The sequence below is a fragment of the Centropristis striata genome, chromosome 11 (genome assembly GCF_030273125.1).
Source record: "Centropristis striata isolate RG_2023a ecotype Rhode Island chromosome 11, C.striata_1.0, whole genome shotgun sequence".
NCBI classification, from domain to species: Eukaryota; Metazoa; Chordata; class Actinopteri; order Perciformes; family Serranidae; genus Centropristis; species Centropristis striata.
This window is the reverse complement of record NC_081527.1, coordinates 4,871,467-4,898,725: the sequence shown is the minus strand read 5'-3', so window position 1 is coordinate 4,898,725 and position 27,259 is coordinate 4,871,467. Positions and strand designations below refer to the sequence as shown.

The window sequence follows — 27,259 nt, the reverse complement described above, 5'->3', positions numbered from 1 at the left end:
CTAATAGTCAGGCAGCTTAGCTAAATACAGGGGACACGCCGGACAAAAGCACCAACAGCCACCCATATAAAGTCTATGAGAACCAATACATCTTCCAAGCCACTCAGAAGGTCAATCTTGGTGTCAAAATCTACATTTTCTGGGTCAAGGAATCATTTAAAGCTATCGAGAATATCACTAGATGATTATTTGATCAAATAGATGGCAGCCATATAAAGTCTATGAGAACCAATACATCTTCCAAGCCACTCAGAAGGTCAATCTTGGTGTCAAAATCTACATTTTCTGGGTCAAGGAATCATTTAAAGCTATCGAGAATATCACTAGATGATTATTTGATCAAATAGATGGCAGCCATATAAAGTCTATGAGAACCAATACATCTTCCAAGCCACTCAGAAGGTCAATCTTGGTGTCAAAATCTAAACTTTCTGGGTCAAGGAATCATTTAAAGCTATCGAGAATATCACTAGATGATTATTTGATCAAATAGATGGCAGCCATATAAAGTCTATGAGAACCAATACATCTTCCAAGCCACTCAGAAGGTCAATCTTGGTGTCAAAATCTACACTTTCTGGGTCAAGGAATCATGTAAAGCTGTTGAGAATATCACTAGATGATCATTTGATCAAATAGATCAATGTTCATTTTCACCCAGACTGGTAGGCGACTCGCTTCAAGTGCTGCAGCAGGGAATCCTGAGCTGAAAATGTTTGGAATCTTATAATTATGTAAATACATGGCCAAAAATGAACATATCTATTTGAGCATCTAGTGATATTCTCAGTAGCTTTAAATTATTCTTTGAGCCAGAAAATTTATATTTGACACCAAGATTGACCTTCTAAGTGGCTTGGAAGATATACTGGTCATAGATTTTATATGGGTGCCATCTCCGATCCGCAATCTTGTGGCTCCTATCAAAAATTGAAACCTATAGTGACAGAGAGCATGTGGAAAAAATGTGATGCTTTTGTCCGACGTGTCCCCTTTCTTCCCTAATCTGGTCCTAAACTATCTGACTATAATGTTTTCTTTCCCTTTTATGGTACTGGCTCTGACATGTTGCTTTACTGGAAGATTAAAAATCACAATGACTGTGCCACTGTGGTTTCCCCAATGTGTGTGCTAATAATAATGCGAGTGTGTGCAAGTTAACACTCGTAACTTTCTCATAGAAACATGCTGGAATGCATGGAGATGCAGCTTCGAAGCGGAAATTCACAAGGACACAAACACTGACCACTGACAAAAAAAGTAAAAATAAGACATTGAAAAAGGCTAAAACAAACAGCAAAGAGCTGGCGTCAGTAACCGCGGGGAAAAGAGGCAGATGATGGGAGGGAGAGAGAAAAAAAATGGAGGGATGGAGTGGTTGAGAGATAGAGCAAAAGGAATCTGGCAGTGGTACGAATAGTTTAAAATGCAAGTGTGGAGCTTTTCCTTCTGCTCTTTCCCCGGTTTTATCTCGTCTGCTCTGCTCATAATCAACATTTCCTTCCACTTTTTTCCTCTCTCTCTTTCTCTCCTCGTCTTTCTCTCCTTTCTCCCTCCTGAACATGGTCTCACAGGAATCCGTGAAAAAGCCACGGATTCGCTTAACTCAAAATCCGTGGAATAGCCACGGAATCACTCAAATTTCCGTGAAACTGACACGGATTTCGCTACAATGCAAGTTAATGACAGTCATATCCCGTGGCTATTCCATGGATATTTTTCCTATTGGTTTGTTCCAAGTCACGTGACTTTTAAGGTCCCGGCAGTCAGAACAAAAACATGGCGGACAGTTCTCTCATTTTTAGTGAAAAAAAATCAATATTTTGACTTAGTTTCTGCATAAAAATGGATTTTGATCACATTTCTAGCGAGAAATATATGTTTTATTTTCTAAATATTCACTCAGTGAATGTACATAATCACTTTGTATGTTGGAATAGCCACGGGATATGACTGTCATTAACTTGCATTGTAGCGAAATCCATGTCAGTTTCACGGAAATTTGAGTGATTCCATGGCTATTCCACGGATTTTGAGTTAAGCGAATCCGTGGCTATTCCACGGATTCCTGTGAGACCAGGTTGCCCTCCTCCTCCTGCGTCTACACCTTGTCCAGTAGAGATCGTTGGCAGTAGAGGAGTCGGCGTGGGGTGCCGTACCGACGGAAAAACACCAAAGCGGCCAGCGTCGCAATCACACAAACTAACAGGAAGAGAGGCACGACCACGGCGGCCGCCCCACTGCCTCCTCCTACTCCTTCCTGCTCATCCACCTCGATAATAATCACCTCCGTCTCCTTCTCTGTCTCCTTCTCTGTCTCCCTCTCCCTCTCTCTTTCCCTTTCTCTGTCTCTGGTTCTGTCCTTGTCCTCCCTCTCCTTCTCCCTCTCCTTCTCCCTCTCCCTCTCCCTCTCCTTGTCCCTCTCCTTGTCCTTGTCGTGTCCGCCTCCTCCACCTCCTCGTCCGTCCGTCTTGGGGTCTTCGTTGGGGCAGCCCATCCAGTCACGGAGAGCCGATTTGGGGTATCCAGGCTCCACGCGCATCATCTGGTTGTTGAACTTCCAGTACTTGTTGGCTTTGTAGAAGTAGGTGTGCGCTGAGGGGGTTTGAAGAAACAAAAATAGTGAGAAATAAACATTCAATGGCTACTTCTGCAACTGTTGGTCAGGCATGATCTAGATCAGGCATGTCCAAACTATTCCAGAAAGGGCCGGGCTGCTGCAGATTTTTGTTTCCAACCAATCAAGAGCGGCTGTGGCTCAGTTGGTAGAGTGGGTTGCCCCCCAACCGAAGGGTTGGTGGTTCAATCCCCGACCATGGCAGCCTACATATCGAAGTATCCTTGAGCAAGATACTGAACCCCAAATTGCTCCTGATGCTGCGTTCATTGGTGTGTGAATGAATTCTCAATGGTGGCAGGTGGCAGCCTCTGCCACCAGTATGAATGGGTGAATGAGTCAGTCTGTAGTGTAAAGCGCTTTGAGTGGTCGCTAAGCGACTAGAAAAGCGCTATATAAGTGCAGGTCCATTTACCATTTACCATAACACACCTGATTGGACTGATCAGCTGTTTGAACCCTGAGATCAGTTGACTAAATTAGCCATTTGACCCCAATTGGGGTTGCGAGATAATTTCTGGGGATCGCCAAATCATTTTGGAAAAATATAAATGCACAAAATGAATATTAAATTACATAATTTCAGACAGGGAGATGTTTTAGTTGTTGTCTGCTTCATTATTTGTCCAAAATTTGTCGTATCAACTGAGTTTGTATGATCTGAACTATGAGATTCTGTTGTTGCTTTGCCGCAGCTGCAGTTTGCTAGCAGCTAGCTATAACTGATGCTGGAAAAATGGAGCGATAGCTGCAAAGAAAAGCTTCAGACTGGGTCAGCAGCAGCAGCAGCAGGGGTCAAAGGTCGACCACCAGAAAGCCTCAACTCTCTCAACTCAACTCAACTTTATTTGTAAAGCACTTTAAAACAACCACAGCCACAACAAAGTGCTGTACAAAAGAAGTTCTTGAAGTATGGCTTTTCGTGCATGACAAAAAACAACACAGAATATCCACGGTGTGTTATTTTTTCTGTGTGGCAACGAAAGCTTGAAACCAGTAAAACTGAAGAGACAAGTGGGGGGTCATGGACAACATCCATGTTAAATTTGGGGTCGCGACTCAAAAAGGTTGAGGACTACTGGACTAAATGACTCGTGCCTGTTGTTCTTCTGCTTGGTTGGAAGGAAAACCTGCAGCCACATGGCCCTTTCTGGAATAGTTTGGACATGCCTGATCTAGATCTAGATCACATCATAAACACCATAAACAGCAGCCTTACCTTGGTCTTTGCTCATGAAGGCTGACTTGATGTTGTCAGGCACTCCTTGCCAAACACTCACAGCTTTGGGATAGCCATCGTCAACGCTTCGTGTATCTTCATTGAAACGGTAATATCTAAACAGAATGAGGAGGTAAAGACAGGAGTTAATGATCTGCCTCAGTGCCCTGAAAGACTTGGACTTGTCTTAAATTCATCCACACTTGACTTAGACTTGCTCCAAAAGAATGAAATAAAGGACTTGAGTTTCTCTGACTAAAGGATTTGGGACCTGACTTGAGAGTTCTGACAGAAGTTAAACTTGACTAAAACCTGTTCTAAAGGACTTAAGACTGAAAACTTGACTTTTCTTTGGCCTAAAGAATTTGGGGCTCGACTTGACACTTTAGACAGCTTGGACTTTTCCTAAAAAAACAAAAAACTTGACTTGAAGTTGGCTTGAATGACTTAAAGTTTAAGTTGAAATTATACATATACATATATATATATATATATATATATATATAAAGTATAAAGTGATATATAAAAAAATGTGATATTTTTATGTAAAACCATTGAAATGTTAATTTCTAGTAGAAGAAATGAAATATTATTAAAACAAATAAACGTGTAATCATTGTAATATATACAGGGCCAAAGAATCACTTTTTTGCTGAATTAGACCTTCAGGAAGATTACAAAATAAGTGTTGCATTGTTTTTCCTGCCAAAACATGCTAGATAGACTTGAATAAAGGTGTTGCCTGGTCTTAGGGCACGTGGAATCCCAGTTGGGTTGTTTTTTTTCAAACCAAACCAAACCATAGACTTGTAATTGGGGCTGTTTATGTGGGTGGCAACAGTAATTGCTGACTACCACATTTTACCGAGCTGTTTAGTAACAATGACGATGTTGTAAATATGGCTTTCAGTGTCCTCAGGGTTCGTTTCACTGTTTACATGAAATGCAGGTTTGTAATGCAGGATGATTTCAAGTGTTTTGACCTTATATGGGCAACATATAAACATTATTCTCCTTGGGATCAGTAGTTTATAAACGTAAGTACAGTTTCATTGCGGGATATGACACACACACACACACACACACACACACACACACATACAGAAGAAAGATGACTAACTTGTTTGCTCTGAAGTAAAATGTCTGTCCAGTGGGGGTGTAGAAGATAGCAGCATCTATCCGATCTTTGGGGAGCCCGGTGCCCATTTCCTTCAGACTTTTAGGGTAACCAGGATCCAGAACTGATTCAGTGAAGACCCAATACCTGTCCCCTAGAGAGAGAAACAGACAAAACACACACAAAATAGCTGTAAAATGTTTCCTGTTTAGTTTAGTTCATTATTAAGATCCCCATTAGCTGCAGCAAAGCCACAGCTATTCTTCCTGGAGTCCAACAGTATCAAATATACAGTTGAAAACACAAAACATAAACATTATAAAAAATAAAAATAAAAACAAATAACAAGTGAGTGATATGTTTCACATAACAAAACAAAAACAGAGTGAGCGTTTACACTTCTTAACTGTGCTTCATTCATTCTTTGTTATATTAATTATTCACATACTAATCCATATTACACACATTTCTACATATCATATATGTATAATACATCATTACACAATCTACTTACACATAATACATATCATATTGCATATACACTGCAAAAAAAAGAAAAGTTGGGTGAACTCAAAATTTCAAGGCAACAAACTTCGATAAAATTTTAAGTTGGGCAATTAAACTAAATTTTTTAAAGTTTTTTGTCAACTCAACTGTAAGTTGTACTAACTTACAATTTAACATTGTAATAACTTTTAATCCTTACTTACCTAACACCGCTATGAAATGTCAGCTAATGTTGTGACCACAATTTTGAGTTAGCATTGATACGCTAATGGCTACTCTTGTAGCTGTAACAAGCAGCGCCGCTAGCATCAGTTAGCCGCTAGCTTTCGCTAATGACCGAATTTCGCAACAAAGAAATAAGAGTTCGCAGAACTATTATCCCTTTGTTTTGAACCCCAACTTAAAGATATAAGTAACAACAACTCACCAACTTGTTTTTGAGCAGACAACTGGCTTCCTTTGTTGTGCTAACTTACATTATTGCCCTAAATGTCAATAATTTATATTTCCAAGTTTTACCAACTTAAATCACTGCTTTAGGCCAAAAAATACAAGTTGGCTTTTTTGCAGTGTACATTCATTCTACAGCATATACATTATAATAACATATATCATATAACTATAGAAATATACTACATACATATACATATACCATGTTTTCTTACTTTGATAAATACTATTTTATTAATATTTTGAATTGCTTTATGTTCGTGGTAAGTTATATATTTTTAGGCAGTTAATTCCATTCTTTCATACCTTTATACAGAACCGTTAGATCTAGCTTTAGGTAATGTAAAGTTTCCTACAGCTGCATGTCTGGTGATATATTAATGACTCTCTGCACTAAAAGCGAGGTTTTTAAACAAACCTGTCTGATGATATTTCAAATGTGTTGGCAATATACTGACTTACCTTTAAAGAAAACAAATTTCCCATCTTCCCTTTCAAAAGCCGCATTGACATGAGTGGGCAGTCCCCTCCAAAAGTGACCGATGGGCATGGGATATCCATCCAGGACGTGGTTGTTGCGTACTCTCCAGAACCATTTTTCCTAAGACAGAAAAAAAGATTTATTGCAAAAAATCTGCCAATGGAACAAGAACATTTGGCTTGTTAAGACTTTCCAAAACAAGTAAAAATATCTAATCTCAATAAACCCATAAATATCTTAGAATTAGTGTATTCTAACTAATAACAAGTTGTTGTTTTTTTCACTTTCAACGATTTCTATTGATTTTCAACAGTGAATTAACAAACAGAGTTCTGCTTGAAATAAGAAATTATAACTTTGAAATAGCAGTTTTATACTTGTAAGTGTTGATGAAACAGCTTTGTAACTTTTGATATTCTAGTTTCAAGCATGTATTTACTCAGTTTAGGTCATAAAATCTCAGTAACAAGCTGTAATATCTGATTTAGATAATTAACCCTTTGATGCACAACATGGGAGAGTTTTTATGTTCTATATCTTTGCAATAAATTATTTCCATCATTCAGTATTCCAGGTTTTCCTCGATTAGTTTGTTTTTGATCATCATACATCCTAATTTTATGTTTTCATTTATTCATTTTTTAATTAAATCCATTTTTGGACAATCACTACTCTTCTAATGCACAACATGGGTCAAAAATGACCCATATCCATTTTTTAGCTAAGTAGCTTGTTAAGCTAACTACTTAGCAAACTTCTTGGCTAAGTATTATGCTAAGCAGCTTGCTAAGCTAACTATATAACGTTAGCTAACTTCTTGGCTAAGTATGTAGCTATAGGTAGCTTGCTAAGCTAACTACTTAGCTAAAAAGGATGGGTTAAATGCAGAGGTTGAATTTTCCCATTGTGGGATTAATAAAGTAGAAGAAAAAAAAAACTTCTTGGCTAAGTATTTAGTAGAAACTTATCTCATGAAGTATGAGAAGCAAATGGAAATAATGATCTGTTTTTATCAAAAGCAAGATATTTATAGAATACTTGGAATATTAAATTATAAAATAAGTTGACATCAAAAGATAGAGCACAGAAACACACAGCAGCATTAAATAACATGGGGAATGAATGTGAGTCATTTTTGACCCATGTTGTGCATTAGAAGGGGGGTCAATATGTTGTGTTTTTATATAGTCTATGCGAACATAAAAGATGCTTACTAAGAAGAACTATCTTATCAGACAAAAAATAAGCATATATCCCCTCGATCTAAGATATTTAATCTTACTTATAATTTCAGTTTTTGCAGTGCAACCTGCAAGACAAACTGTCACATCAAAAGTCAAATAAGTTTTTTTTAAATGTACCTTGAACACAAACATTTCTCCTCTGAGGATGCCGATGGTGTCAAAGTGTCCGTCACAGATGTTGGGGCCAAAGCGAGGCTTGTCTGGTCCGTATGTGGGGTCGGGGTTGTGGTTCGGCGTACGTGGTGTTACGTACGGGGGGTTAGGGCCCGATCCAGACCCTACGCAAACAAGCACATATGACAATGAATTCTGTAATCTCAACCTTAATGCATGATCTGATGTTGGTTCCCATGGAGAAAACACATAACTCTATAGCAGATGATGGACTATGCAAACAAACATCCAACAAAAATAGAAAAGTCTTATACAGAAAAATGATTAGACTGCCCTTGTTTTCTTCACTTTATTGTTCATTTTAATGCCTGGTTCAACTAAAGGTACATTTGTTTGGACGAATATAATGATAACAACAAAAATAGCTCCTAAGAGTTTAATTTAAGAGCTGATATCTGGACAATTAACATGGTTTTATTTATAATAACCAAAATCATTATCAATTGTGTCTTTTTGTTGGTCACCATACGTCTTTTTTTGGTAATTTCGTGTTTTTTTATTGGTCAAATTACGTCTTTTTTGGTCATTTTGTGTCTTTTTTTTAGCCATTTTCCATGGTTTTCTTGAAAATTATTTTGTTTTTAAACGAGAAAACCATGGAAAAGGTCTAGATATCAGCTTAAATTAAACTCTTATGAGCTATTTTTGTAGTTTTCATTATATTTCTCCAAACAAATGTACCTTTAGTTGTACCAGGCATTAAAACGAACAAGAAATTGAAGAAAACAATGGTCTAATCATTTTTTCCATGACTGTAGAAAGAGTCTTATATATAATTGGGAAGATTCAATGTTTTACATCTACCTTTCTACAGATTTCTGGTGGTCTATAACAAAATAAAGATAGAACTCTTTTTTAATATAGTGATTTGGACGGTAGACTGTCGATAACGTACCATAAAGTTGCTGTACTCCTCTGCGATCATCGTCAGGAAGTATGAAGTTATCGGTGTCCATCCACTGGTAGAATGGAGCCATGATGGCCGAAGGGTCGTTGGAGTGCTCCAGACCCAGAGCGTGGCCCAGTTCATGGACCGCAACCAGGAACACATCATTACCTGAAACAGTGTCAACACCAAATAACATTTAACCCTCTGGAGTCCATCTATTTATTGAAAATACACATGTTTTATTTACAGTAATAACTTTATTTATATATGATATGTAGACAAGCTGATATTTTGCGAAAAAATGTTTACGAGATTAAAGTGGCAAATCTACGACAAAAAATTTTGCAGATTTATGAGATTTAAAGTGGTGAATCCGTGAGAAAAAAGTTTATTTTCCACCCACTTTTTTCTTGTAAATCTGTGACTTTTTTCGCACAGATTTGCCACTTTAAATCTCTTAAATCTGCAACTTTTTTTCTTGTAGATTTGCCACTTTAATCTTGTAAATTTGCAACTTTTTTCCTCTAAATATTAATTATTATTACAAGTCACTGAAAAATAACTCTATTTGTACGACTGTTTCTTGCAGATTTTTTTTCTAAATTTTTCATTTTTACATTGGAGGTCCAGGTCAATAAAGTTAATATTATTATATTATTATCATACTGATTGGTCAGATGTCATGGTGTCACTGTCTGTGACGTAGCCTGATCTTTGCTGATTAGCTGGAAGAAATCCATGTGGTTCTACGACCAAACAGAGAGACATGGGGACCTCATTTTGGATATTCGCTAAAGTTACCAAATATAGTTCTTCGCCTGATAAAGGGTTAAATGACTCTATTTTAAGTACGTCATGTGAGTACAGAAGGGGAAGAAGTAAATGTTGCTGTTTCCTCATCAGTAAATCAAAGATCAAATGATCTGCAGGTCATGAGAAGATGTGTCACACTCAAACAGCTGATGATGCAAAGCTGCAAATGTCTGCTGTGATCCAGAAATAAACACTTCTTCTTTTCTGCAGTATCAACACAGCCAGAGGCATTAACACGCTTAAATGTACTGACATGAGACAGGACGTGTTGCTGCTTGTGTTTTGCACACAACAGCAAAATTAAGAGACTCCCAAAATACCTCCCAACATTTATGTCATCAGGTTTCAGATCAAGGTTATAATAGTTTTGGATTTTTCATTAGTTTTAGTTTTAATTTCGTTGTGAATTTTTGTTTTCAAATTCAGTTAGTTTTAATGAGTGAATTTGCTAGTTTTAATAAGTTTTTTGGGGGGGGAAATGCTTAGTTTTAGTTTAGTTTTTATTAGTTTTAGTTTTTTTGTAATTGGGTATTTGTTGGGTGCCAGATTCAAAAAGGTCACAATAAATGTTTCTTTATTTCCTTTGTCTGATTCATCTCAGCCCCAATAAGTTTATTAAGTCATAAAACCAGATAGATCAAATAGGTTTTATATCAACCCAAAAGGTTTACGTATGAAAGAAGTTGACAAAGACGAAAACGAAGGACATTTTCACTATAATTTTAGTTAGTTTTGTAACATCACAAAATACAGTTTCAGTTAGTTATCGGTTTTTTTTTTAAGTTAACGAAAATGCGTTTTAACTTCTAGTTTTCGCTATTTCGTTACTTTTCGTTAACTATAATAACCTTGTTTTAGGCTAATTACTAATGACAAAAATCCCCCTCATGAATCAAAATGTCAGTTTTCAACTAAACCTCACCCATCAGATCCCGGTTCCCGATGGTCCACGGCTCAGCTGCGTCAAAGTGGGTGTCCCCACCGATGCCGTTACCGGGGAAATAGGCGTGTGCCAGGAAGCCTCCCTCGCCATCAAATGGGCTGCTGTCTCCATGGAAACCCTCAGCGAAGAAGAGCATAATGTCTGCAAACTCCTCCACCTTGTCCCGTATGTAGCTGTAGGGGATTTCCCTGAAACGAAGCGGCGTGACGCTCTCCCACACCTTGAAGGCCTTCCTGATGGCCTCGTGGGTCTCATACTCACCCACTTTAGGGGTGTAGTTCTGTATACTGTGTGGGTGAAGGGGGAGAAAAGTAATAGATGGAGTTATTTCCTCTTTTTAGGGAAACTATTTCAGTGAGTTTGGGTTTTCTAACATTGGCTCATAGCGTACGAATATATAAGTTCTGCAAAACAATCTTGAAATAGCTTAAGGCAGTGATTCCCGACCGGGGGGGCCAAATCTACAAACTCACAACACATGGCAAGGCTTCATGCAAGTTTGAATATCTGCGTTTTTCAAAAGTAAGTAATTTAGCATATATTTCAGGGATGGGCAACTTCAATTTTTCATGTTCACTACCACAGGGCCACATATAGGACCGTGCACTTAACCAGATATGATGAAACTACAATTTTAAATATGTTAACAGTGCAGTAACTTAACATATTGCATGCTCAAATGCATGTAGAACAGTATAAATAGGAATACAAAAGGTTTGAAGCAAATAAAAGATCACCACTTACTGTGGATTTTTTTTTCAGTGCAAGAACAGCAGACAGACATTAATTGGTAAAATAAAAGTAATTTTGTGCATTTTTACACTGCACTTTTAAGATTTCATGCTCAAATGCATGTAGTTGTACTGAGGGCCACTTCAAGTGAGGGTGCGGGCCGTATGCGGCCCCCGGGCCTCCAGTTGCCCATCCCTGATATAAGTGTAAATTTAACCTCTTAAAACCGAAAGTCCACACAAACTTGGTGTCCCGTGAAAGCAGAAACTACGCTGATAACAAAGATATGTGTCACATCACTGTGCAGCAGCAAAGTTTACAATGGTAAAATTATGGGTCCCTCAAGAAAAAGGTTGGGAACCACTGTCTTAAGGTGCTGTTCCATTGTGTCTCGGGAACTTACGAGAAAGTGATTTCGTTCTTGTTCCACTTCAGGCCCTGGATGGCGTAGCGCTTCCTCCTCAGGTTGGTCTTCAGCTCGGCGCCAAACTTATCTGGCACGCCACAACGCGGTCGCTTCATGGCCCTGCCAAAGACAAGACAGTCCACTCAGAAAAACAGTGAGAAATACTAGTGTAACCCTCTGAAATCTTGGGCTATTATGTCCATTAAAAATCTGTTAAAAAATCTTCACCATGCCATGTTGGTATCAGTTTTTCAGTGTTACCTCACCTATATGTCCTGATAATTAATTTTTAACTTTGACTTACTTGATAAAAATGTTGAACCCAAAAGAAACAAAGGAAAACATAAAATCTGACCTTGAAATTTTTGTTTCACACACAGAAATGTACATGTTGCAAATATGAAAATATATGTAAATACAATATATAACAGGTAAAATGAGGATATTATCTAGTAATATATTTTTATTGTACATATATTTGACATTATCTACGGTTTTTACTTGGCCAAATATCATTAAAAAAAATCTGGTATGGAGTTTCAAGCCAGAACTTTAGAGGGAAGCTGATGGAGAGACTCAATGTTGCTTCATTTGTATGTCTTGACGTCATGAAGAAGTAATGTGCAGGTGCTTTCATGGACTCTAGAGGGTTAATTTAAATATACAGTCATGGAAAAAATTATTAGACCATAGTTTTCTTCAATTTCTTGTTAATTTTAATGCCTGCTACAACTAAAGGTACATTTGTTTGGACAAATATAATGATAAAAACGAAAACAGCTGATAAAAGTTTAATTTAAGAGCTGATATGTAGACATTTAATATGATTTTCTTGATAATAACCAAAGTCATCATCAAGAAAACCATGGAAAATGGTTTGCATTCAGCATTTTATTAATGCAATATTTTGTTGTTTTTTGTGTGTGATTTTTGTCAATTTTGTGTGTTTTTGTGTGTGTTTTTTGTAATTTTTTGGGTGGTTTTTGTAAAGAAAATGTATGTGATTTCAGTGTGTTTTGTGTGTTTTAAGTAGGTTTTCATGTGGGGTTTTTGTAAAAAGAAAAATTGTATTTTTTATGTGTGTTTTTGTAATTTTGTGTGTGTTTTTGGTGTGTTTTTTGTGTTGAAAATGTTGATCCACTAAGTCAAAATGAAAAAAATTATAATCAGTTCATATAGGTGAAGTTGTGCTGAAAACAATGATACCAACACGGTATGGTGAACACTTTTTAAGTCTCCAAAGGTTTAAATCAAACTCTTTTCAGCTATTTGTGTTGTTATCATTATATTTGTCCAAATAAATGTACCTTTAGTTGTACCAGCCATTAAAATGAACAAGAAACTGAAGAAAATGATAGTCTAATCATGTTTTCCATGACTGTAGATCAGAAGGTGACTATGTTTAGTCCTTTATCTACAAGCTGTTTGAAGGATCTACTCACTCAACGGTGTTGGCGTCAAAGGTGCCGGTGATGGTGAGGCCGTAGAACCGCTGCATGGCGGCGATGGCCGACGGGACGGACTGAGGGGAGCGGAGGGCGTGGGTCCTCATGTCCCCCGGGGGCAGGTAACCATACTGCTGCAGCCATGACTTTAACAGCAAAACAAAAAGTAGGAAAAACAGTCATGAAAACGAGTCACAAGACATATTGCAACATGAAACCAAGGCAACTCCAGTCTCAGCACGGAGAAAAACAAGAAGGTTAAATCAGAAACAGACATAAAAACAAGTCACATCACCTGATTTTTGTTGTTGAACAAAGCTGAACTAGAATAAAGGAACTATTTGGTATGATGTTGATTATGATTTACAGAGAGTTCAGGATGTTTTTATGTGACTTGCAGCAACAACACATTCCTCTCTGACAGTGAAAAATAAGCTCTTGAGGAACTTCTCTGTTTTCATATCTGGATATTTGGACAGCGGGAGCACCTGGCGTGTCTCCATTTAATGACTACACACAAAAGCTATTCAACCATCAACATTCGGCTCTCCAGCGAGGACCATATTTGATTGCAACTAAGGTCAACATGAATGCCAAACGTAAGCCCAAAAAAAAAAGTTCAAACAAAGACAGCTCAGGTTTCAACAAAACTCTTTCCAGACAGAAACTGCATGAGGAAATCCCCCCAAAGAGTTAACGATTAACTCCAGGTCCTACAGTGAAGTTATTCTGTACTTGTTTGTATCTCAGTGCACATTGCAACACTTAAAACTGAACCTGTTTTTGAGTTTGTACATGACAAAAAAACACTAGTTTAACCCTCTGAAATCTTGGGCAATTATGTCCTTTAAAATAATCTGTTAAAAACTCTTTACCATGCCATGTTGTTATCAGTTTTTTCAGCATTAACTCACCTATATGGCCTGATAATTGATTTTTAACTTTGACTTACTTGATAAAAATGTTGAACCTAACAAGCTAACAACTTCAACTGTTTATTCATAGTCTTAAGCTAGCTATTTTTAGCCATCAGCCAACAGTTTTAGCTAACTATTTCAACTGTTTCTATCACTTTTAGCTATATATTTAATTTATTAGCTACTTAAAGCTAACTACTACAACTTTAATTTTTTCGCTATTTTGCCTTGTTATCCATTACTTTAAGCTGTTTTACCTTTTTATCCATTACTTTAAGCTAACTATTTTAGCTTTGTATCCCTTACTTTAAGCTAGTTTAGCTTGTTATTCATTACTTTAAGCTATTTTACCTTGTTATCCATTACTTTAAGCTATTTTACCTTTTTATCCATTACTTTAAGCTATTTTACCTTTTTATCTGCTAACTTTTTTAGCTTTTTGTCCCTTACTTTAAGCTATTTTACCTTGTTATCCATTACTTTAAGCTATTTTAGCTTTTTATCCATTACTTTAAGCTAACTAGTTTACCTTTTCATCCATTACTTTAAGCTATTTTAGCTTTTTATCCCTTACTTTAAGCTATTTTACCTTGTTATCCATTACTTTAAGCTGTTTTACCTTTTTATCCATTACTTTAAGCGAACTATTTTACCTTTTTATCCATTACTTTAAGCTAACTATTTTAGCTTTTTATCCATTACTCTAAGCTAACTATTTTACCTTTTTATCCATTACTTTAAGCTAGTTTAGCTTTTTATCCATTACTTTAAGCTAACTATTTTACCTTTTTTATCCATTTCTTTAAGCTAACTATTTTACCTTTTTTATCCATTACTTTAAGCTAACTACTTCAGCTTTTAATCCATTACTTTAAGCTCCATTACTTTGTATCTCAGTGCACATTGCAACACTTAAACTGAACCTGTTTTTGAGTTTGTACATGAAAAAACACACACACTAGTTTAAAGCCTTTTGAGCCCATTTAATGATGGTCACTGAGTTCTTCAGGCCTCCATATATCCCTTGGTCTCAGCTTAGCTTGACCTTACTTTCCCCTGGAAACCCATTTTGCTGCGGTGCTGGTTTGACATCTGGACCTTTGCCAGCGGCTTCGCTCCGCACCTCTCCCACACAGCTTCTCCTAAACTCTTTTCCCTCTCAAGCTCAAACTGAAAAAATAACACTGAAGCTATTGTGAGTGCAGTGAAACCGAGACCACTTTGATATTCGGCTCTACGTAGTCACTTTGTGAGCTTGTAATGCACTTTTAGGATGTGTTTGAGTTTTTTCATTGCACGCAAAGGGGCTTGGTGTGACACAACTTAATGTGATTTCTGATTAAAAAGCAAAGGCTTAGTGGGTGTTTGTGCAGCGTAGGGGATTGAAAAGAGAGAAGAAAGAAAGATAGGGAGTGTCCCAGGGTAAGACTCAGGCCTTGGGCAACCTCAACCCCATGTCTCCAGTCGAGCTGCAGCGTCAGTCAGTAATTTAACCGGGAATTTCTTCCTTGGCGCATCCAAACCTCAAAGTCAAACTCTTCCCCCCACGTCCATGTCTCTGTCCTCGCCTCGTCACTCCTCCACTCCTCTTCTGCTCTCTTCTCCCTCATCCCTCTCTTATGGAAAACCCAGAGACTTGAGGGTAAATACTTATGAACAACCACACCCAGAAGAACCACTCAATTTTTGCCGTATAACCCATCTGCTGCTAATAGTTGCTAAATACAAGGGAGGCAAAACATGTTTAACCCTTTGGAGTTTGGGGCTATTTTGTTGTTGGTTTTTGACTCTTTTTCATTCTGCCTTTATATATGCAACTTAAATAATGATCACCATGCCATGCTGGTATCATCTTTTTCAGCTCAACCTCTCCTCATTATTATTTTTGTCATTTTGACGTACTGGATCAACATTTTGAAACACAAAAACAACACAAAAACACACACAAAAAAAACAAAACAAAAAAAAAAACAGATAAAAACACACAGAACACAAAAAAAAAACACAAAAAATGACAAAAAAAAAAAAAAACAGATAAAAACACACAAAAAATTTACAAAAACCACACAAAAACACACACAAAAAACACATAAAAAAACACGGAACTCACACATAAAAAAAACACATAAAAAAACACACAAAAAATTATCCAAAAAAATTAATTAAAAAACCCCAGATAAAAACACACAAAAAATTTACAAAAAACATACAAAAAATAAACACAAATCACAAAAAAAAAAACAGTAAACACAAAAGATTGCATTAAAAATGTTTAAACGTGCACTACAAAATTTTAAAAAATCTCTGCAAAAAAAATAAAATCATGTTACTACACTTGGTCGTAGTGATTTTTACCTTTGCTGAAAAAGAGTTGATGCATTAAATTGGACATGGAAACTTGTGGAAAAGCCAAAACTTTAGAGTTCAGCTGACAGCAGGGAAACATGCTGCTTCGTTTTTACTTAATGACGTCATGAAGAAATCGTGCTCCGGTGCGAGGGTTAACTGCTTTGTTTCCAACTTTTTCTAACTGATAATGTACAGTGCAATGCAAGTTAATGCTGACATGTTAAAAAGTGCTCAGGTCTGTAGGTTTATATCTATGCTTGACTGTACTTGTGTAAGTTTGGACAGGATTGAATGGCAGACGGGCGTTTTGGAGGCCCTTAGAGGTCTAATCTCTGCCTCTCTGTCCATCCTTTGGAGACATGGAGGTCTCAGTGTTTAGACTTCACCCCTGAATGAGCCCTTTCTGGTTCTGACTCACCCATGGAGCTCCAGTGGGCACATAAAGACTCACTGTTTTCCACTGTTCCAGCACATCCACATGAAGTCAAAACTTGAGCATCTCAGAATGTATTTCACTGTGAATTTAAGCAAAAAGGGGTTGATTTAACTGTGCTGGAAACCTTATTCTACTCTTTTACACATTCACTCTGTTTTCTTTTTTTTACCCAATCCTGCCTCAGTCAAAAGACTGTTGTTGAGTGACACTGAACACTTGTTTTAACTTTAAGGCTCCCACACCTCTTTCATGGGTCCCTTAGGTGACTTGACAAAGTCTTATTCACCATTACACCGGCTATTTTTGACCACACTAATGGGCTGAGTAACTATGCAGTAGCAGGAAGAGAGGAAATGGTCACTGTTTACTGTGGCAAAGGAGATGACAGCCAAGCTAACACAGTGTTTTGATGTAGAGCATTGGTTCCCAACCTATTACCTTAGTTTTACCCTCACAGCCTTGTTCAATGAACTCAAATTACCCTTTATAGGCAACCCATAATTTCAATTATTATATAAATGTATGTATTTAATATTTATCCATAAACAATCCATTACTGTTAGCTGTACATCTCATTCAGCTTACTATTTAAGCTAACTATTCCATTAGCTTTAGCTAGATATCTATCTAGTTTAACCATTTTACCCAATATTTTAAGCTTTTTTACTCTTTATCCATGAAGTTTAGCTATTCTTTCGACTGTTTATTCATTACTTTTGGCTGTAGATTTCACCCAGTACTTAAAGCTAACCATTTCAACTGTTCATTCTTAATCTTTAGCTAGCTATTCTTAGCCATCAGCCAACAGTTTGAGCTAACTATTTCAACTGTTTCTATTACTTTTAGCTGTATATTTAATTTATTAGCTACTTAAAGCTAACTACGACAACTTTAATTTTTTGCTATTTTATCCATTACTTTAAGCTATTTTACCTTCTTATCCATTACTTTAAGCTATTTTAGCTTTTTATCCATTACTTTAAGCTAACTATTTTAGCTTTTTGTCCATTACTCTAAGCTAACTATTTTACCTTTTTGTCCATTACTCTAAGCTAAGTATTTTACCTTTTTATCCATTACTTTAAGCTAACTATTTTACCTTTTTATCCATTGCTCTAAGCTAAATAGTTTAACCATTTTACCACATATTTTAAGCTGTTTTAACTGTTTATCCATGAAAGTTAGCTATTCTTTCGACTGTTTATTCGTTACTTTTAGCTGTATATTTCATTAATTAGCTGCTTAAAGCTAACTATTTTATCTTTTTATCCATTACTCTAAACTAACTATTCTACCCTTTTACCCATTACTTTGAACTATTTTACCGTTTTATCCATTACTTTAAAATAACTATTTTACCTTTTTACCCATTACTTTTAACTATTTTACCTTTTTATCCATTACTTTAACTGCTTCATCATCCATTACTTCATGTTAATTATTTTAACTGTTTGTCCATCACTTTAGTTTAAACTCTTCTGCTTGCTTGTTAAATGAGGATACATTTTTTTAAAATTCAAATCTAAAGTTTTGTATGTACTTTTTAAACAGAGTTAAGCTACTCCACAATCTTTGCACATACTCCAATGCAACTGCTGAAGTACCTCTGGCTGAGAATGACTGAAGTAAAACCTCTGTAAAGTGTAAAACACATTTCAGTGTTAAAGTCCCTCTTGATCCTTTGATTTGTAACAAAGCACTGGCCGAGCGAAGGTACTTTTGGGAGGTTAAAACCAGCGTTTTGAGGTAAAGGGCGCAGCTCGCTCATATGCAGTGATGTGCAGTTTATTGTTTCATGGAAGATCCACAAGAAATCAAACAACGGTTGCTATGGATGTCAGTGCTCGATTTGTATAGGATGACAGAGGTTGAGAAGGAGGGTTTGCATTTCAGAAAAGAGAACAGAGTCAGTTGTTCCGTTTGGTGAGGGCCAATGGAAAGAAACTTTGGTCAACAGCGATGGGAGTCCAACTGAGGCATGCTGGGTATACAGCACACACACACAGCTTCTAATTACACATCCACTCAGTGTGTCCAGAGGGCTGAAGAGTTATGTCAGATGTGTGCTCCCACTACACATGCAACAGCTTGTTATTGGCTTGTGTTTGTGTGTGTGCATTCAGCACAACACGTTAAAACTTCTAATCTAACTTTTTTTTGGTGCTTTTTATTGGTTTTTGAAATGAACAACCAAACAATCAACATGAAGACCTATAGACAAATACAGAAAATATCAAGGGAAAAGTAAAAGCGTACAAAAGGGGATTGAAAAACACCCAAAAATAAAATGTATGGGAAAGGTACAAAGAAATTAAAGTATTCTGATAGTCCAATCTGAGATTACCTGAAATCCGGTTTTATGGTAGAGACATATGTAATCCATTTTTGCCAATTTTCAATAAATACCTCTTTTTGTGTTCTTAAATTGAAAGTAATTCTTTTCATAACAAATATGCTGGACACACTATCAATCCATTCATCTGCACTAGATGCCTCCCTCTTCAGCCATTTCTTCATTATTGATTTTTTACAGGCCACCAGTAATATTCTCAGTAAGTATTTATCTTTATTCCTCCACTCCAGTTCCTCTAGATCCACTAAATATAACAAATTGAAACAAAAACTTGATTTTGTTGAAAACACAGTCTCTAGAATTTGATGTACGCTCAACCAAAATGGGGTCACAACAGGGCAACACCAGAATATATGATAGTGATTCGCCTCTTTAATTTAACTTTTTATATTCTTTATACCCGAGGCTAATGCCCTTCCCTTCTGGCCAGCACCTCCTCAACACACATGTAGAAACGGTCTTTAAATGTTTGTGTAAATGCACCAGCTGCTGTCTATTAAAACAACCATTCCTGACAGAAACTGCATGACGAAATCCCCCCAAAGAGTTAAAGATTAACTCCAGTTTCTACAGTGAAGTTATTCTGTACTTGTTTTTATCTCAGTGCACATTAACTGTTTATACATGAAGTTTAGCTATTCTTTCTACTGTTTATTCATTACTTTTGGCTTTAGATTTCATCCAGCACTTAAAGCTAACCATTTCAACTGTTTATTCATAATCTTTAGCTAGCTATTCTTAGCCATCAGCCAATAGTTTTAGCTAACTATTTCAATTGTTTCTATTACTTTTAGCTGTATATTTAATTTATTAGCTACTTAAAGCTAACTGCTACAACTTTAATTTTTCGCTATTTTATCCCTTACTTTAAGCTATTTTACCTTGTTATCCATTACTTTAAGCTAACCGTTTTAGCTTTTTATCCATTACTTTAAGCTAACCATTTTAGCTTTTTATCCATTACTTTAAGCTAACTATTTTAGCTTTTTGTCCATTACTCTAAGCTAACTATTTTACCTTTTTATCCTTACTTTAAGCTATTTTACCTTTTTGTCCATTACTCTAAGCTAACTATTTTACCTTTTTATCCTTACTTTAAGCTATTTTAGCTTTTTATCCATTACTTCAAGCTAACTGTTTTAGCTTTTTATCCATTACTTTAAGATAACTATTTTACCTTTTTTATTCTCAGTAAATATTTATCTTTATTCCTCCACTCCAGTTCCTCTAGATCCACTAAATATAACAAATTGAAACAAAAAGTTATTTTTGTTGAAAACACAGTCTCTAGAATTTGATGTACGCTCAACCAAAATGGGGTCACAACAACAGGGCAACACCAGAATATATGATAGTGATTCGCCTCTTTAATATAACTTTTTATATTCTTTATACCCGAGGCTAATGCCCTTCCCTTCTGGCCAGGACCTCCTCGACACACATGTAGAAACGGTCTTTAAATGTGTGTGTAAATGCACCAGCTGCTGTCTATTAAAACAAGCATTCCTCAGCCAACAACAATAGGAGCGAGTGACACAAGAGTGGAAAAACACTCATCTCTGCCAATGTCATTTGAGCAATAAATCAATCCTGAGCACATCTCAATGGGTAGAGAGAAAAAAAAAAGCTTTAGCTGAAATTTGGCTCATTGGGCTCATTGCTCGCTTCCTTTATGACCAGGAAATGAGGTAATGGCTTTGAGTATTACCTTATTTCCTGTAACACCTCCTATCTCTCCTCAGGGAGGCTGCACCCAGGCCACCCACGGGTGATCTTTAGGATGTGGCTTTGTCTGAAAACTATGCACCCTTCCTTCCTTCCTTCCTTTCCTTCCTACCTTTCTTCCGCTATGACTAGTAAGCAGAGGTGGGACAAAGTCATTGTTTTGCAAGTCACAAGTCAGTCTCAAGTCTTTGCACTCAAGTCCCGAGGCAAGTCCAAAATCAAGAAAGTCTCAAGTCCTACAGTTTGATTTTTGAGTCCTTTTAACCCTCTATGGGGCACTCAATAAAATACTTAGAATTTTAAAATTCCAACCCTAAAGTGTTATAGAGGACCTTTCAAGACTTTTACATTTGTGACTTTTTTTTTGGAAAATGTTTATTTATCTTTCTGTTTTATATATCTAGCTTCATGCATTCATGAAATATTTGTTTATCTTAATTTTTGGATTTATTAATCTCGATTTATTCTTAGGTTTTGGTCTGAAAACTATGCACCCTTCCCTCCTATAGTAACAGACTTTTCAATCTTTGGGTTTTGGGGAAAGTAGCAAGTCTTTTCAAGGCAAAAGGCTCAAGTCCAAGTCAAGTAACAAATCACAAGTTATTAAGTCCAAGTGGAGTTGCAAGTCTCTTTACATTTTGTCGAAATCATCAAATTCATGACTAGAGTCTGCCTCCAGTCCAAGTCATGTGACTCGAGTCCACCCCTCTGCTAGTTAGACATCGTGATGGTGTAAAGTTGCCGGTTTAATCAGTCCGAATCCTCTTAAATCAACACTTTCTCTCGTTCGCAGCACAAGAAACCAGACATACATTCATGCAGGATGTGTGCATGACAGCTACGATTTACATCCTGTCCTATTCAACTGGATAATTACTTTATTTTCCAACTGTCCTTTTTCCCAGATTGCATCACTCCCATCACCACAAAGCCCTCCTTTCTTGTCATCAACAGCCTCCTCACTGTCTTCCCCGCTCCGCTTTCATCATCTCATTTCTTGTCCATTTGTCACCAGTGAGCTCAGCTTGTAGACATTCCTGTGTGTGCGTGTGCATAAGGACAAATATGTGCATATATATAGAGAGAGAGAGGATGTATGTGTGTGTGTGTGTGTGTGTGTTATATGTGTCACAGACAGGTGGTTGCTGACACACCAAGGTGGGTTTTTTTAGCGGCGAAATGAAAAAACTCCACCACTACCCACTTCCTGTCTCCACCACAGACCACAGGAAGTGACCTCTGCGTCCTTACAACCCCCGACTGTTTATCTCGACTTACCAGCCACTCACTTAATTAAACTTCTTGTTAATTAAAACACTCACACACACAGACACACACAGACAGACAGACAGACAGACATCCTACTCAATAACCAAACTGTGCACTGTGAGTTGTGGCTTTGTGGAGGCAACTAAATTCCCCTTTTTTTGAAGTAAAGACACAGGAAGTGGTGTTTTTTTTTTAAAATGTCATAAAAACAGAGGAGGTGAATCACTAAATGAACATAAACTTATTGAACCGACGCACTTTCCAGGCCACTTAAGGCCAAGCCTGCCTTTGCACTTTGTTGCAATTTTCCACAGAAACTTGATATCCTTTATACTTTATATAAGAGGCCAGCTGGTACATTTTATCCATAAAAATCACTTATGTTGCAGCTTAAAGTTCCACTTTATCTCATGCAGACATTAGACACATCCAACAGGTTTCCATTCATCGGATTACTGGTTGTTGAATGTTGATGTTACTGTTATTTTGATGATGATGATGATACACCAAGATCAAGTCAAAATGAGAGGACTCTTTAAGCTACTCTGCCTTTTTCCATAGTGACATACAAGTTTTAACTCATCTCCATATTCTAATTTCTACATTTAATTCATGGTTGATAACTATTGCAGCCCTGCTATTCAACTGCAAGTCAATTAAGGTAAAAACAACTTTTCCAGCAGCTCTTTTTGCTGAGACAAGAAAAATGGCTGATATTTCGTTCGGTTTGTTCAGTTTCATCTAATTTATATCCTTTGTTAACTCTATGGAGTCTTATCGGGCTATTTTGTCAATTTTTAATCCTTTTCATGTCTTTTCATGTCCTTGTAAGTCATTTTGTGTCTTTTTTGTCATTTTGTGTCTTTTTTTGTCATTTTGTGTCTTTTTTAGTCCTTTAGTCCAAAATAAAATGTGATTTTGAATCTTCTTTTTACTTTCAAAACACTATCATGCTCAATAAAAAATTTTAAATGTTGCAAATGTGAACAAAGGTTGCAAATATAACATATAAGAGGGTTACATCCAGTTTTTCTACTTGTTTAGAAATGCTGATATTGTGGAAAACTGTGCACTCTGTTGCATTGGATTTTTGTTTTTGTTTTTTTTAACAAATATCCAGCTATTAATGCTTAACACATCAAATGTATTAGGGGAATTTGCATCCATATAGCTACTGGATTAGCCACTAGCTAAACAAAGCTAGTTTGAACACTAAAGAGACTCATATATATGATTGATAGACAAAAGAGTATATTGTGGTTGTCTTTCTTAATTGATATTAAAGGCACGCTATGCAAGAATTGGCACTTAGTGTTTGTAAACACAACATTTAAGCTTTCCCCCTCTTGGCTCACCAAAAGTGAAAGCAAACTCCAGATTCAGTCTCGTTTTGGAACAAGATTTTCTCTGCTTGGCGTTTCGTCTTGCTAACATTTTCTTGGCGCTGTGTCTAATGTTTTTGTAGCTTCGTGTCTGTAGAGTGACGCCCAAAAAAAAGCAGTCACAGCACAGCAAAATGAAGAGAAAAGATCAAATAGAGGGTTGCCTGACACTTCTAGTGAGTCATAAGAGATGATTGAGACTTTTATATCAGTCTATACACTGTTTTTTATTAGGAAAATTCAATCCTTTCCCTTTTGAAATCATTTATAATCAAATTAATCGTTGCCAATAACCAATTAAATTTAAGTGGTTCCAATCCTGAGTCTTGTGTTTACATCTGAATTATGGATTGTGCCTTCAAGTTGACAGTCTTATGTAGGTCAAAGGAGTTTTCTTCCACTAGCGCAGCTGGAATTATAATTCCATAGGCAGGATTCAATGATTAGAGAGACGTTCGGCGCCACCGTACCAACTACCAAAATCATTTCTGCCTCTTTGCTCTAATGCACAGACCCTCACACACACACACACACACACACACACTACAATGGATACTGAAGGAAGCAGGTGTGTAGGCGTATAATAACAATGTTACTCTCTGAAATGTTAACTCTATCTCTACCCTATTTTGTCCATTTTTGAATTCTTTTCATGTCTTTGTAAGTCTTTTTGTGTCTTTTTTGACCATTTTGTGTCTTTTTTGGTCATTTTGTGTCTTTTTTTGGTCATTTTGTGTCTTTTTTGTTCATTTTTTTCTTCTCATTTTGTGTCTTTTTTGGTAATTTTGTGTCTTTTTTGGTAATTTTATGTCTTTTTTTGGTCATTTTGTGTCTATTTTAAGTCATTATGTGTCTTTTTTAGTCATTTTGTGTCTTTTTTGGTCATTTTGTGTCTTTTTTAGTCATTTTGTGTCTCTTTTTGTCATTTTTTGTCTTTTTTAGTCATCCTGTCTTTTTTAGTCATTTTGTGTCTTTTTTTACTCCTTTAGTCCAACATAAAATGTTATTTTGAATCTTTTTTTAACTTTCAAAACATTATCATGCTCAATAAAGAATTTTAAATGTTGCAAATGTGAACAAAGGTGTCAAATCTACCATATAAGAGGGTTCCATCCAGTTCTATCATTTTATACTAAATCTATTTGAGCTTGTCTCCAGTTTTACTTGGTATATCATCATCAAACTGAAACTGGCCTCATGGAGTTTACAGCCAGAACTTTAGAGGTAAATTTACAGTAGGGCTCCACGCTGCTTTGTTTTCTAGTCTGGATGTGGTGAAGAAGTCTGAATGATTTGGAGCTTTTGGAGACTCCACAGGGTTAACACAGAACTTCCTGATGCTACACTGACTGAGGAGTGCTGATTCTGCAAACAGAGCGGAACAGATGGAAAATAAACAGGACAGAGAAGAAGAAGAAGAAGAAGTCCTCCCTGATCTACAACACTAATTAGACCTGCAGCTCACTGGCTTATTGGACGTCTTTAATGTGAAAGCTGTGGGTGTTTTTCCACAGCTGACCATGGCTGATATGCTGCAGAACCTCTCAGATTGTAAAAAAAAAACAAAACCCACCTCCCCCCAGTCGGCGGAGCCATAACTCAGGACAGATGTCAACAATTACATCTCCCCATCCCGCTGAATATACCCACAACTATCAATCCCCCCCTCCATCCCCACAGAAATTGCCTGTGTCTCTGCCCCGACCACAATACAAGCTCATGCATTTCTCCTCATTTTGCTTTTTCTCTTCTTCTGCTTTTGCCCCGCTCAGCATTTCTCAGTGTTTTCATGAGCGCTATCATCATTATGGGCTGCTTCCTCTAACCCAGGGTCACAGCCTTTTCCCAGATCGCTGCGCCAACTACAGGCAGCTGTTGAAGTAACTCTTCATCAGGATGTTTGAACAAAGCCTTGATGGTAGTCACAAACAAAATCAGTGTATTATTATGTGCAGATTTAGAGGAATTAGAGTTGTGGAAACAGGAAATCTGTGTGTTGTCTCTTAATTATGAGGATACAGTATAAATATAGTTTAAAACTTCATTTACCTCCTGAACACTAAATGTATTATCTTATCCTTCTTTCTTCCAATACAAACATATTTAACTGGCTAATTCTATTTATATATTGTCTGCATTTATTTATCTGGAATTCCTCTTTGCTTATATTTTTCTGACTTTATTGCCAAACTTTTGATTTTTCTTTTTTCTTTTCTTTTTTGTTTTTAAATAAATCTGGCTTTATTCCTTGATTCTGGTATGATTTATCAACATTTATTCCTTTATTATAGACCTATCTATCTATCTATCTATCTATCTATCTATCCATCTATCTATCTATCTGTATTTCTTGATTCTGTTTTATATATCTAGCTTCATGCATTCATGAAAGATTTGTTTATCTTAATTTTTGGATTTCTTAATCTAGATTTATTCTTAGGTTTTTTTATCCCTTGATTCTGTACTTTACTTCAAACTCTGGATTTTTAAAAATTCTGTCTTATTCCTGAATTTTGGATTTAGTTATCCAGCTTTATTCCTGGACTTTAGATGATTTATTTCCTTTTTTGTTGTTGTTTGATTATGCATTTATTTATTTGGCTTTATCCCTTGATCTTGGATTTATTTACCTAGATTTATTCCTTAAGCCCGAATGTTTTTATCTAACTTTATTGCTTGATTCAGGCTGTATTAGTCAGACTTTATTCCTTGTTTCTACCTGACTCTGATTGATTCCCTCTGTGTGTCTCACCTCTGGGTTGATGAGTCGCTCCGCGGCTCCCTGTGCGCTCAGCTCCCACACGGCGGCCAGCAGCAGCAGTCGGACAACTGACTTCAGCTCCGGTGCCATCATCACTAGCCTTCACTCTCCAAAAAAACAAAAAAAACACTAAAAAAGGACAGCTCTTCCTGTAACACTTCGCGCAATCTTCACTTTGCTTATTGTCAAAACATTGTCTGTAAAACAATGTATCCCACAAACGAAAAAAAAAACGCGCTGCAGCCGAGATCGACCTGGCACAGAAAGAGTTTCCAGACGAGATGCGCCTCCTTCTGCAACTTATTACTTGAGTTACCTAAACCACGAGAGGTATTTGTCCAGTCTGTGCATTCTTCTCGCGTTTTGGTTAGTTTCACCTAAATGATCAGACGTTGCTGGAAGCAGGAAGTCTGCAGGAGGGGGGTTGGTGAGCTGCGCGCTAGTTTATGTCCAGATTCAGCTTTGCGCTTCGCTCCAGATGTTGCAGCCGACTTTGTTTTCATGAAGCGGTCTTAACTCCTCGCTGTCCTCTCTCCTCTGTCCTCCAGTCGGCTTATTTTGATCCCCTCTCCTCTTCCCCTCTCTCCCCGCTGCAGACGTGGTAGTTTGATACTCCCCGGAGACTTCAGCTGGAAAGTAGAGGCTTGTAAAGCTCCCCCTCCTAAATCAGCAGCCCGCCCCTCCGACATGGAGGCTGGAATCAACTTGGTGACCTTCGCATTAGAATTGGCACAGTTTTCTTTTACCCTTAAGACAGGGGTCTCACACTCAGATTACCTGGGGGCCGCTGGAGGCAGGATCAAAATGACCCAAAAAAGACACAAAATGACCCAAAAAAGACACAGAATGACCCAAAAAAGACACAAAATGACCAAGAAAGACACAAAATTACAAAAAAAAGACACAAAATGACTGAAAAACACTAAATTACTTTTTAAAAAAGGCCCAAAATTATTTTAAAAAAGACACAAAATGACAGAAAAAACTAAATTACTTAAATAAAAGAAACAAAAATGACCAAAAAGACACA

At 36.9% G+C, this 27,259-nt stretch overlaps 1 protein-coding gene across 1 annotated transcript; it reads right to left on the bottom strand.

Annotated features, from left to right (window-relative positions):
• Positions 1-1,603: 1,603 nt before the first annotated feature.
• On the bottom strand, positions 1,604-26,913 carry mmp14b (matrix metallopeptidase 14b (membrane-inserted)). The gene is made up of 10 exons (XM_059344647.1): positions 26,221-26,913; positions 13,035-13,183; positions 11,590-11,712; positions 10,434-10,741; positions 8,705-8,866; positions 7,753-7,913; positions 6,373-6,511; positions 4,957-5,107; positions 3,837-3,952; positions 1,604-2,595 (listed from the first exon to the last, which is right to left on the bottom strand). The coding sequence occupies exons 1-10, from the start codon at positions 26,320-26,322 to the stop codon at positions 2,102-2,104; spliced, it is 1,905 nt and encodes a 634-aa protein (XP_059200630.1). The 5' UTR covers positions 26,323-26,913; the 3' UTR covers positions 1,604-2,101.
• Between the last annotated feature and the right edge of the window lie 346 nt (positions 26,914-27,259).

What these genes read in the sequence shown, in the direction of transcription:
- mmp14b (XM_059344647.1), bottom strand. Translation starts at nt 26,322, where the DNA reads ATGATGGCACCGGAGCTGAAGTCAGTTGTCCGACTGCTGCTGCTGGCC. An exon ending in CGGGAACCGGGATCTGATGG is followed by an intron (nt 8,867 to 10,433) that starts GTGAGGTTTAGT and finishes ACACTGTTTCAG; the next exon opens with GTAATGATGTGTTCCTGGTT. An exon ending in AGGAGTACAGCAACTTTATG is followed by an intron (nt 7,914 to 8,704) that starts GTACGTTATCGA and finishes TTGTTTGCGTAG; the next exon opens with GGTCTGGATCGGGCCCTAAC.